Here is a 14,057-nt window from a genome sequence, read left to right on the forward strand (position 1 = left end):
TATTATATTATATTATATTATATTATATTATATTATATTATATTATATTATATTATATTATATTATATTATATTATATTATATTATATATTTATAAATAATATATTATATATATTGAGTATTAATATATCTGTATATTATAATATAAAATCTCAGTCTTTTAAATAATTAAAATAATATTATAAATATATATTATTATATTATTATTATTATATTATATATATATATTATATGGTATATTATATATTATATATAATATACTATTATTATATATACATATATATATTATAGATTAATATATGATATTTAAAACCTCAAATCCCTAAATGTATTTTTAATCATTTATTAATTACTAATAATTACTATTAACTAATATTTCATTAATACTAATAATTAACACTAATAATAATAATAATAAATAATAATTAATACTAATATTATCTATATTCAATAATTTAAAATAACAATTAATAAAATTTAATATTTTCATTAATATTTTATAATTACTAATTTATTACTATTTTATTCGTTTTATTATTTATCAATATTTTAATTAATATTTTATAATTATCATTAATATCATTAATATAATTCATTAATATCTCATTAATGCTAATATTATTTATAAATCTATTTATTCATATTTTATTTACTACTATCAATTATTAATTAATTTATTTAATTACTTTTAATTTTTACTTATCAATATCCTCATTTATTGTTAATATTAATATTAATTTACTTATATTATTATATAATTATATTATCATATTATTATATTATTATTTAATATATTAATACATTAATTATTAATTATTATAATTATATTAATTACTATTTTATTAATATAATTAACGTAATTAATATTAATCACAACGCAAACGACGTCAGCTCACATTGGAAACACTGAAGTTGTAATGGACGTAAATCCCACCCTCAATTGTACCTAAAATGGACAAAAAATGGGATTTTTATGGCAAAATAACCCAAAAAACCCTAAAATGGACCAAAAATGGGATTTTATGGCAAAATAACCCAAAAAACCCTTCTAAAATTCAGCAATTTTTGTGGGACCGACCCAAAATTGTTCTAATTTACCCCAAATACGGGTCCGATTGGGGTCTCCATATCCTATTGGGGTCCCATTGGGGTCTCCATGTCCTATTGGGGTCCCTGTGTCCTATTGGGGTCCCATTGGGGTCTCCATGTCCTATTGGGGTCCCTGTGTCCTATTGGGGTCCCATTTGAGGTCTCCATGGCCTATTGGGGTCCTCCATATTCCTATTGGGAGTCCCTTTGTCCTATTGGGTCCCGAGTTGGGTCTCCATGTCCTATTGGAAGGTCTCCATAATCCTATTGGGGTCCTCCATATCCTATTGGGCGTCCCTGTGGTCCTATTGGGGTCCCATTGGGGTCCTGTGTCCATTGGGGTCCCATCTGGGGTCTCCATGTTCCTATTGTGTAGAGCGTCCCATTGGGAGCTCCATGTCCTTATTGGGGTCCTCCATGTCCTATTGGGGGTCCTGTGTCCTATTGGGGGGTCCATTGGGGTCTCCATAATCCCATTGGTGGTTCCCATTGGAGGTCTCCAATCCCATTGGGGTCCCATTTGGGGGCTCCATGTTCCCATTGGGGGATCTCCATGTCCATTGGGGTCCCATTGGGGTCCCATTGGGGGTCTCCATTGTCCCATTGGGGGTCCCAGTTGGGGATCCCATGGGGGTCGCCTGTGTCCTATTAGGGGTCCCATTGGGAGTTCTCCATGTCCTAGTTGGGGGTCTCCCATGTCCTATTGGGGGTCCCAGTGGGCGTCTCCAAGTCCCATGTGGGGTCTCCATTGTCCTATTGGAAAGGTCCCCATTGGGGTCTTCCATGTCCTGATTGGCGGTCCCATCCAATATTGCCTGATTGGGCGTCCTATTTGTGGTCCCATTGGGGTCTCCATGTCCTATTTTGGGGGTCCCTTGTCCTATTGGCGGTCCCATTGGGGTCTCCATGTCCATCATTGGGTCCCCATTGGGGTCCAATGTCCTATTTTGGGGTCCTCCATATCCTATTGGGGTCCCATTGGGGTCCCATTGGGGTCTCCATGTCCTATTGGGGTCCCATTGGGGTCTCCATGTCCTATTGGGTGCCCATGGGTCTCCATGTGTCCTATTGGGCGTCCCTGTGTCCTATTGGGGTTCCCATGGGGTCTCCAAGTCCCATTGCGGTTCCCATTGGGGTCCCATTGGGTCATCCATGTCCTATTTGGGCGTCTCCATATCCCATGGGTCCATTGGGTCTCCAAGTCCCATTGGGCCGTCGCCTGTATCCTATTGGGGTCCATTGGGGTCCCTGTGTCCTATTGGGGTCCCATTGGGGTCCCTGTGTCCTATTGGGGTCCCATTGGGGTCCTTTGTCCTATTTGGCGCTTTCCAAGTCCCAGTGGGGTCCTCCTTGTCTATTTGGGGTCTCCCATTGGGGTCTCCAAGTCCCATTGGGTCCCTGTGTCCTATTGGCGGTCCATTGGGTCTCCAGGTCTATTGGGGTCCCGTTGTCCTATTGGGGTCCATTGGGCTCCATGTCCTGAATTGGGAGGTCCTCGCATGTCCTAATTGGGTCCCTGTGTCCTAATTGGGGATCCCATTGGGGTCTCCATAGTCCCATTGGGGTTCCTCCATGTCCCCATTGGGGTCTGTGTCCCTAATTGGGCCCTGTGTTTCCCATTGGATGGTCCCATTGTGGGGGTNCTATTGGGGTCCCATTGGGGTCTCCATGTCCTATTGGGGTCCTCCATGTCCTATTGGGGTCCCTGTGTCCTATTGGGGTCCCATTGGGGTCTCCAAGTCCCATTGGGGTCCTCCATGTCCCATTGGGGTCCCTGTGTCCTATTGGGGTCCCTGTGTCCCATTGGGGTCCCATTGGGGTCTCCTTATCCTATTGGGGTCCTCCATATCCTATTGGGGTCCCATTGAGGTCCTCCATATCCTATCGGGGTCCCTGTGTCCTATTGGGGTCCCATTGGGGTCTCCATATCCTATTGGGGTCCCTGTGTCCCATTTCAGCCCCATTTCAGCCCCAAAACCCTCATTTTTCACCCCAAATCCCCCTCCCCTTCGTCACCCACCCGTGGACTCGCCGTCATCCCAAAAGAGTTCCCCCATTGCCGTCCCGTCGTCATCCAGGGCCACAATCAACCCCATGGCGTTCCTGCGGCTTTTGGGGTGAAAAACAGCCATTTTGGGGTCGTAATTAACGAGGTGATTAAAGGATATAGGATAAAGGATATAGGAAGGGTTATGGGATATGGCATATGGGATATGGGATATGGGGTATGGGGTAAGGACACAGTAAAGATAAGGACAACAGCCCCCTCTATTAAAAAACCCCATTTCCCCCCAAATTTTGGGGCAAAAAACGCCGTTTTTGGGGTCATCACCTGGTGACGGTGGTGGTGTTGGGGCGCTGGGTGGGCACCACGAAGCCCCCCCTCAAATGGAGCCCCATTTTATCAGCGGGGAGATAAAGCTGCGCTGTCTGCTTGCGGAACGAGATCCTGGCTCCCTATTTGGGGTGAAAAACAGAGAATTTGGTTAAAGAGCGGAACCCTGAATTTATTCTTCCTTTTTTTCCCCAAATCAACCCAAATTTTCCCTATATTTTTCCAATAGTTTCCTCCATATCTTTTCCTTTTCCTCCATTTTTCCCCATTTCCTCCTTTATTTCCCCATTTCCCCCATTTATTTCCCCATTTCCCCCCTTTATTTCCCCAATTTCCCCTTTATTTCCCCAATTTCCCCCTTTATTTCCCCATATTTCCCCAATTTCCCCTTTATTTTCCCGTATTTCCCCTTTATTTCCCCTTTATTTCCCCATATTTCCCCATATTCCCCCTTTATTTCCCCAATTTCCCCCTTAATTTCCCCCATTTCCCCCTTAATTTCCCCGTATTTCCCCGTATTTCCCCATTTCCTCCTTTATTTCCCCAATTTCCCCCTTTATTTCCCCATATTTCCCCTTTATTTCTCCAATTTCCCCCTTTATTTCCCCCATTTCCCCCTTTATTTCCCCATTTCCTCCCTTTCTTCCCTCATTTCCCCCTTTTCTTCCCCCATTTCCCCCCTTATTTTTACCAATTTCCCCCTTAATTTCCCCAATTTCCCCTTAATTTCCCCCATTTTCCCTTTATTTCCCCATATTCCCCCTTTATTTCCCCAATTTCCCCCTTAATTTCTCCATTTCCCCCTTTATTTCCCCATATTTCCCCTTTATTTCCCCAATTTCCCCCTTTCTTCCCCCATTTCCCCCTTTATTTCCCCAATTTCCCCATATTTCCCCTTTATTTCCCCAATTTCCCCTTTATTTCCCCATATTTCCCCAATTTCCCCTTTATTTCCCTAATTTCCCCCTTAATTTTCCCCATTTCCCCTTTATTTCCCCATTTCCCCTTTATTTTCCCCATTTCCCCTTTATTTCCCCCATTTCCCCCTTTATTTTCCCCATTTTCCCCTTTATTTCCCCATATTTCCCCTTTATTTCCCCCATTTCCCCCCTTTTTCTCCCCATTTACCCCCATTATTTCCCCATATTCCCCCTTTATTTCCCCCTTTATTTTCCCAATTTCCCCTTTATTTCCCCATTTCCCCCTTAATTTTCCCCATTTCCCCCATTTATTTTCCCATTTCCCCCATTTATTTCCCCCATTTTCTCTTTATTTCCCCATATTTCCCCTTTATTTCCCCAATTCCCCCTTTATTTTTACCAATTTCCCCCTTTATTTCCCCAATTCCCCCTTTATTTCTCCATTTCCCCCTTTATTTTCCCAATTTCCCTTTTATTTCCCCAATTTCCCCCTTTATTTCCCCATATTCCTCCTTTATTTCCCCAATTTCCCCTTTATTTCCCCATATTTTCCCATATTTCCCCTTTATTTCCCTAATTTCCCCCTTTATTTTTCCCATTTCCCCTTAATTTTCCCCATTTCCCCCTTAATTTCCCCCTTTATTTCCCCCTTTATTTCCCCTATTTCCCCCTTTCTTTCCCCTTTCCCCCCTATTTCCCCATTCTTCCCCCCAAAATAACCCTAAAACCCCCCAAAAAACGCTCAAAAATGCCTATTTCTCCCCATTTTTAACCAAAATCGGCTATTTTCGCCCCATTTACGCACCGTTTCGTAGTCGTACCACACAGCATCAGGGATGTACGCCTGGATCACCTCCACCCCCTAAAAAAGCAAGAAATCAAGACAAAAATCCACTTAGAAACCCAAAATTACCCAAAATCCTATAAAATAGGCCACCGAAAATCCATGTTTTCGAAGTATTTTGAAGATTTTTAACCATTTTTATGCATTTTAAATGAAATCTTGGATGGTTTCGGAGGTATCTCGAATGATCCCAAATGATTCTGAATGATCCTAAATGATCCCGTATGATCCTAAATGATCCTATATGATCCCATATGATCCCATATGATCCTATATGATCCTAAATGATCCCAAATGATCCCAAATGATCCCATATGAGCCCGAATGATCCTAAATGACCCCATATGAGCCCAAATGATCCTAAATGATCCTAAATGACCCCATATGAGCCCGAATGATCCCATATGATCGTAAATGACCCCATATGAGCCCAAATGATCCCAAAGGACCCCAAATGATCCCAAAGGACCCCAAATGATCCTAAATGACCCCATATGAGCCCATATGATCCTAAATGACCCCATATGAGCCCAAATGATCCCAAATGATCCTAAATGATCCCATATGAGCCCAAATGATCCTAAATGATCCTAAATGATCCCATATGAGCCTGAATGATCCTAAATGATCCCATATGATCCCAAATGATCCCATATGATCCCATATGATCCCAAAGGACCCCAAATGATCCTAAATGACCCCATATGAGCCCAAATGATCCTAAATGACCCCATATGAGCCCAAATGATCCCAAATGATCCCATATGTTCCCATATGATCCCAAAGGACCCCAAATGATCCTAAATGATCCCATATGAGCCCAAATGATCCTACATGACCCCATATGATCCTAAATGATCCTAAATGACCCCATATGATCCTAAATGATCCTAAATGACCCCATATGGTCCTGAATAATCCCAAATGATCCTAAATAATCACAAATGATCCTAAATGATCCCAAATGACCCCAAAAGGTCCTAAATCATCACAAATTATCCTAAATTATCCCAAAGGATCCTAAATGATCCCATAAGATTCCATAAGATCTTGAGTGATCCCAAATGATCCTGAATGATCCCAAATAATCCCAAAGGATCCCAAATGACCCCATATGGTCCTGAATAATCCCAAATGATCCTAAATGATCCTAAATAATCACAAATGATCCTAAAGCCAGAGTATATTCAAATATATATATATCTCTATGGTAAATTGATCCTAAAGATCGACAGAGTGATGCGGTCGTAGAATTGATCGCCAGAGATACCCGCAAAAGGTCGCTAAGTCGATGCGACAGAGGAGAGTGCGTTGTCATATATCCGCTCTATATGATCTCCGTATATAATGACCCCAAAAGGTCCTAAATCATCACAAATTATCCTAAATTATCCTAAATGATCCAAAATGATCCCAAACGATCCCGATTCCTACCGGGTCCATCACTGGGGTGATGAGCAACGCGGGGCCCCATAGGAACTGCTGGTCCACATCCCACGAGGCTTCATCCGAGTAAAACCTGAACCAATTAAAGGGGTTAATTAACGCTAATTACAACCAGCACCGGCCTTAATGAGACGGATCCAATCAGAGGGACCCTTCTTTTGTCCTATTTCCCCTCTTTTTTCCCCATTTCCCCCCCTATTTTCCCCCGATTTCCCCTTTTCTTCCCTTATTTCCCCCCATATTTCCCCATTCTTCCCTTATTTCTCCCCATATTTCCCCATTCTTCCCTTATTTTCCCCCCTACTTCCCCATTCTTTCCCTATTTCCCCCATTCTTTCCCTTTTTCCCCCCATATTTCCCCATTCTTTCTCTATTTTCCCCATATTTCCCTTTTTTCACCAATATTTTCCCATTCTTCCCCCTTTTCCCCCATATTTCCTCATTCTTTCTCTATTTCCCCCATTATTTCCCCTTTTCCCCCCATATTTCCCCATTCTTTCTCTATTTCCCCCATTCTTCTCTTATTTCTCCCCATATCTCCCCATTCTTCCCATTTCCAACCCCATACTTCCCCCATATTTCCCCCAAAAGGGAGGGGGGACAGAAATACCCCCCAAAAATGGGGGATTTCAATAGAAAACCCCATTAAAAAATGGGGGATTTTGGTGTTTTTTGGGGTGTCTAATACATACTCATGCATTAGGGGCCTGGCCACTGTATCCCCTTGAGTGTGGGCCCTATAGAAGAGCGTATAGAGATAAGGCAGCAACGTATAGCGGATGTATAGATAATGGATGGAGGACTTGACCAAGATGGAGTCAGCACCGAAATAAGCCGGATCTTGGGGCTGGAAAATGAGGGAAAATTGGGGGATTTTAGGGTTTTTTGGAGGTTTAATGTATATATATGATATATATGTATATATATGTGTATATATATGTATATATATGGGGTGTATGGGGGTATTTATGGGGGTATATGGGGGTATATGTGTATATATATGTATATATATGGGGTATATATGTGTATATATATATAAGGGGTATAGGTGAATATATATATGGGGGTATGTGTATATATATGTATATATATGGGGGTATATGTGTATATATGTTGATATATGGGGGTATATGTATAAATATGTATATATATGGGGGTATATGTGTATATATATGTATATATATGGGGGTATATGTATATATATATATATATATATATATATATGGGGTATATGTATATATATGTATATATATGGGGTATATGTATATATATATGGGGGTATATATGTATATATATGGGGATATATGTGTGTGTATATATATATATGGGTATATGTGCGTATATATATATATAGGGGTATAAGTGTGGATATATATATATGGGGGTATATATGTATATATATGGGGGTATATATGTATGTATATGTACATATATGTCTATATATGGGGTGTATGGGGTTATTTATGGGGGTATATGGGGTATATGTGTATATATATGTATATATATGGGTATATATGTGTATATATATAAGGGGTATAGGTGAATATATATATGGGGGTATGTGTATATATATGTATATATATGGGGGTATATGTATATATATGTATATATATGGGGGTATATGTGTATATATATGGGGGTATATTTGTATATATATCTATATATATGGGGGTATATGTGTATATATATATATATGGGGGTATATGTGCATATATATATATATAGGAGTATAAGTGTAGATATATATATATATGGGGGTATATATGTATAAATATGGGGGTATATATGTATATATATGGGGTGTATGTGGGTATTTATGGGGGTATATGGGGGTATATATGTGTGTATATATATGTAGGGGTATATGTGCATATATATATATATATATATAGGGGTATAAGTGTGTATATATACATATATATGGGGTATATATATCTATATATATGGGGGTATATGTGTATATATGTATATATATGGGGGTATATGTATATATATGTATATATATGGGGTATATATGTGTGTATATATATATATATATATACATATATATAGGGCTATATCTGTATATATATGAGGGTATATGTAAATATATATATATGGGGGTATATATGTATATATATGGGGGTATATGTGTATATATATATATGGGGGTATATGTGTATATATATGGGGGTATATATGTATATATGTGGGGGTATATATGTATATATATGGGGGTATATGTGTATATATATGGGGATGTATATGTATATATATGGGGTTATATATGTATATATATGGGGTGTATGTGGGTATTTATGGGGGTATATGTGTCTATATATGGGGTATATGTATATATATGGGGGTATATATGTATATATATACATACATACATATATATGTATACATATGGGGGTATATGTGTTTACCGTTCAGATCACTTTTACCCAATTCCAACCACTTTTTACCCATTTCAAGCCATTTTTTACCCAATTCCAACCAATTTTTACCCAATTCAAGCCAGTTTTCACCCAATTTAAACCACTTTTACTCAATTCCGACCTGTTTTACCCAATTCCGCCCATTTTTACCCAATTTTGGGTGGATTTGGTGCCACTTACGGCACAGAGCTCAGTGTTGTGGTTCCAAACTCACATCACTTTTACCCAATTCCATCCACTTTTTGCCTAATTCCATCCACTTTTTACCCAATTCTATCCACTTTTTACCCATTTCAAGCCACATTTTACCCAATTCTGCCCATTTTTACCCAATTCCGCCCATTTTTACCCAATTTTGGGTGGATTTGGTGCCACTTACAGCGCAGAGCTCAGTGTTGTGGTTCCAAACTCACATCACTTTTACCCAATTCCATCCACTTTTTACCCCATTTCAAGCCACGTTTTACCCAATTCCAACCACTTTTTACCCAATTCCAACCACTTTTTACCCAATTCCGCCCATTTTTGCCCAATTTTGGGTGGTTTTGGTTCCACTTACGGCGCAGAGCTCGGTGTTGTGGTTCCAAACTCTCATCACTTTTACCCAATTCCATCCACTTTTTACCCAATTCCATCCACTTTTTACCCCATTTCAAGCCACGTTTTACCCAATTCTGACCACTTTTTACCCAATTCTATCCACTTTTTACCCAATTCTATCCACTTTTTACCCAATTCCACCCATTTTTACCCAATATTGGGTGGATTTGGTGCTACTTACAGTACAGAGCTCGGTGTTGTGGTTCCAAACTCTCATCACTTTTACCCAATTCCATCCACTTTTTGCCTAATTCCATCCACTTTTTACCCAATTCTATCCACTTTTATCCCACTCTGACCACTTTTACCCAATTCCAACCAGTTTTACCCAATTCCAACCGATTTTTACCCAATTTTGGGTGGATTTGGTACCACTTACGGCGCAGAGCTCGGTGTTGTGGCGTTTCAACTCACCATTCACTTTTACCCAATTCCAAGCAGTTTACACCCAATTCAACAGTTTTCACCCCATTTAAACCACTTTTTACCCATTTTCAGCAACTTTTTACCCAGATTCCGCCCATTTTTGCCCGCCCGAATTGTTGCGGTGGTTTTGGTTCCACTTACGGCGCAGAGCTCGTGGTTGTGTGTTCAAACACTCCACATCCAACTTTTACGCAATTCCATCACTTTTTACCCCATTTCCAATGCCACATTAATTAACCCAATTCCATCACTCTTTACCCCAATTCTGCCCATTTTTTGCCCAATTTTGGGTGAGTTTTTGGTGCCACTTCGGCGCAGAGGCTCGGTGTGTGTTCCAAGACTCAATCAACTTTACCAAATTCCAACGCAGGTTTTCACCCATTTCAAGCCAGTTTCTTCAACCCAATTTAAACCACTTTTACCCAATTCTGACCACTTGTTTTCCAATTTCCGCCATTTTTACCCCAATTTTGGGTGGATTTGGTGCCACTTACAGCGCAGAGCTCAGTGTTGTGGTTCAAAACTCCACTCACTTCTTACCCATTCCATCTCACTTTTTTAACCCATTTCAAGCCCACTTTACCAATTCCAAACACTTTTTACCAATATTCTGCCAATTTTTACACCATGTACTTTTTGGGTGGTTTTGGTGCACTTTACAGCGCAGAGCTTCAGGGTTGTGGTTCCAAACTCACATCACTTTTACCCAATTCCATCCACTTTTTTTACCCATTCAAGCCACGTTTTTACCGCAATTCCAGACTCACTTTTTACCCAATTCCATCGCACTTTTTAACCCATTCCGCACCATTTTTGCCCAATTTTGGGTGGTTTTGGTTTATCCCTTAAGCGGCGCAGAGCTCGTGTTGTGGTTCCAAACTCCTCTATCACTTTTAACCGCAATTCATCACTTTTTACCCCATTTCAAGCAGTTTTCACCAATTTTAAAACCACTATTTACCATCTGACCGACTTTTTTACCGCACTTCGCCTTTGTGCGCCACATTTCTGGGTGGTCTTTGGTTCCACTGTACGAAGCGCAGGCTCGGATGGTTGTGGTTCCTGGAAAAGGGGTAAAATGCCCCAACCTGCATCCAGCGCCCTCACACAGGCTCCTCGTCGTGTTCTCAAAGAACCCGGCAAAATATCGAGACCACCTAAATGGGGAATCAGAGAGGAAAACACGGGCAAATTAATCAAACATAATGTACATCCCCAAAAAATGAGCCTTCCAAAATAGCACTTCAAAAGCTCAAATTCCCGTTTTTCAAACAGCTAAAATTCCTTTTCAACAATCTTAAGGAACCCGCAAATATCTGCGCGCCACCTTCAAAAGGGAACCGAAAGTTGGGGTGGAAATCAGAGCAAAAACGGCAAATTAATCAAACATTAGATTAAATCCCCAAAATGAGCTTCAAAATCCATTTTTCAAGCCCCCAATCCCCATTTTCAAAGCTTTTCAAAATCATTTAACGACTTAAAAAACCCACAAATATCGATTGCCCAGCTTGAATGGGAACCAAAGATTGGGGTGAAATAAGAGAAAAAAAGGCAAATTAATCAAACATTAATTAAATCCCCCAAAACTGAGCTTCAAAATCCCCGATTTTCAAGAAGCCCCAAATCCCATTTTTCAAAGCTTCAAAATCCATTTTCAAAAGCTTCAAAATTTCCCATTTTACGTCCCCAAAGAACCCGCAGTTAATATCAAGCACACCACCTAATATGGGCGTGAAATTGCAGAGCAAAGGCAAATTAATCAAACATTAATTAAATCCCCCAAAAATGAGCTTCAAAATCCCATTTTCAAAGCCCCAAAATCCCATTTTCAAAGCTTCAAAATTCCCATTTTCAAAGCGAAGAATTCACTTGTTCAACGTTGCCTAAACAACCCGGCAAATAAATCTGCACTCACCTAAATGGTGTGAATCAAGAGAAAAACAGGCAAATTAATCAAATACTAATTTAAATGCCCCCAAAAAAACTGAGCTTCAAAATAGCACTTTTTTCAGCTCAAAAAATCCCATTTTCAGCTTTCAAAATCCCATTTTAACGACTTAAAAAACCCACATATCGCGTGCCCAGCTTGAATGGGAACCAAAGATTGCGGGTGGGGTGAAAAAAGAGAAAGGCAAATTATATAAAACATTATTAAATCCCCCAAACTGAGCTTCAAAATCCCACTTTCAAGCCCAATATCCCCATTTCTTCCAAAGCTTCAAATTCCCATTTTCAAGCTAAAAATTCCCATTTTTCAAAATCCCAAAGAACGACGCAAATATCTTCTGCGCCCACCCTAATGTGTGAAAATCAGAGGAAAAACCGGGCAATTAATCAAACATAAATTAAATCCCCCAAAAGAGCTTCAAGTAATTAGGCATTTCAAGCTCCAAATCCCATTTTCAAGAGCGTCAAAATGCCCATTTTAACTACTTAAAAATACCCGCAAATGTCGGCGCCCACCTATCGCATGGAACCCAAGAATGGGGTGAAATAGAGAAAAAAGGCAAACTTAATCAAACATTAATTAAATCCCCCAAAACTGAGCTTCAAAATCCCACTTTCAAAGCCCCAAAATTCCCATTTTCAAAGCTTCAAAATCCCATTTTCAAAGCTAAAAATTCCCATTTTCAACATCCTAAAGAACCCGCAAATATCTGCGCCCACCTAAAATGGGGTGAAATCAGAGAAAAACAGGCAAATTAATCAAACATTAATTAAATCCCCCAAAAATGAGCTTCAAAATCCCATTTTCAACACCCAAATTTCAACTATCCCACTTTCGATGTCCCATTTTCAACACCCAACACCCAAATTTCATCATTTCTAAGCCCAATTTTCATCGCTTCTAAGCCCAAATTTCACTGTTTTTAAGCCCAATTTTCATCATTTCTAAGCCCAATTTTCATCACTTTTAAGCCCAAATTTCTCCATTATTTCTAAACCCAAAATTCATCGCTTCTAAGCCCAATTTTCAAAGCCCTATTTTCATCATGTCTAAGCCCAATTTTCATCACATCTAAGCCCAAATTTCACCACTTTTAAGACCAAATTTCTCCCTTATTTCTAAGCCCAGTTTTCATCGCTTCAAAGCCCAAATTTCACTGTTTTTAGCCCAATTTTCAAAGCCCAATTTTCATCATTTCTAAGCCCAATTTTCATCATTTTCAAAGCCCAAATTTCACCACTTTTAAGCCCAAATTTCTCCATTATTTCTAAGCCCAAAATTCATCGCTTCTAAGCCCAAATTTCAAAGCCCAATTTTCATCACTTCTAAGACCAATTTTCATCACTTCTAAGCCCAAATTTCATCACTTTTAAACCCAAATTTCTCCCTTATTTCTAAGCCCAGTTTTCATCGCTTTAAAGCCCAATTTTCAAAGCCCAATTTTCATCACTTCTAAGCCCAAATTTCACTGTTTTTAAGCCCAAATTTCACAGCCCAATTTTCATCACTTCAAAGCCCAAATTTCACTGTTTTTAAGCCCAGTTTTCAAAGCCCAATTTTCATCATTTCTAAGCCCAATTTTCATCACTTCAAAGCCCAAATTTCACTGTTTTTAAGCCCAAATTTCACAGCCCAATTTTCATCACTTCAAAGCCCAAATTTCACCACTTTTAAGACCAAATTTCACCACTTTTAAGCCCAAATTACTCCATTATTTCTAAGCCCAATTTTCATCACTTCTAAACCCAAATTTCATTGTTTTTAAGCCCAATTTTCAAAGCCCAATTTTCATCATTTCTAAGCCCAATTTTCATCACGTCTAAGCACAAATTTCATCGCTTCTAAGCCCAATTTTCATCACTTCTAAGCCCAAATTTCATCACTTCTAAGCCCAATTTTCATCGCTTCTAAGCCCAAATTTCACCGCTTTTAAGACCAAATTTCTCCATTATTTCTAAGCCCAATTTTCATCATTTTCAAAGCCCAAATTTCACTGTTTTTAAGCCCAATTTTCAAAGCCCAATTTTCAT

The 14,057-nt window shown here is 39.3% G+C and overlaps 1 protein-coding gene across 1 annotated transcript in view; it reads right to left on the reverse strand.

Annotated features, from left to right (window-relative positions):
- Positions 1-11,181, reverse strand: part of LOC107307407 (maltase-glucoamylase, intestinal-like) — a 78,514-nt gene extending 67,333 nt beyond the window's left edge. The window contains exons 1-8 of the mRNA XM_032441806.1: positions 11,143-11,181; positions 9,613-9,638; positions 7,326-7,480; positions 6,622-6,706; positions 5,149-5,205; positions 3,421-3,545; positions 3,109-3,197; positions 896-945 (exon numbers count right to left, since the gene is read on the reverse strand). Coding sequence (XP_032297697.1) covers positions 896-945; positions 3,109-3,197; positions 3,421-3,545; positions 5,149-5,205; positions 6,622-6,706; positions 7,326-7,480; positions 9,613-9,638; positions 11,143-11,173 — 618 coding nt within the window. The 5' untranslated portion in view covers positions 11,174-11,181. The remainder of the gene's footprint in view (positions 1-895; positions 946-3,108; positions 3,198-3,420; positions 3,546-5,148; positions 5,206-6,621; positions 6,707-7,325; positions 7,481-9,612; positions 9,639-11,142) is intronic.
- Positions 11,182-14,057: the final 2,876 nt, after the last annotated feature.

This window comes from Coturnix japonica, unplaced genomic scaffold, assembly GCF_001577835.2.
Source record: "Coturnix japonica isolate 7356 unplaced genomic scaffold, Coturnix japonica 2.1 chrUnrandom587, whole genome shotgun sequence".
Lineage (NCBI taxonomy): Eukaryota > Metazoa > Chordata > Aves > Galliformes > Phasianidae > Coturnix > Coturnix japonica.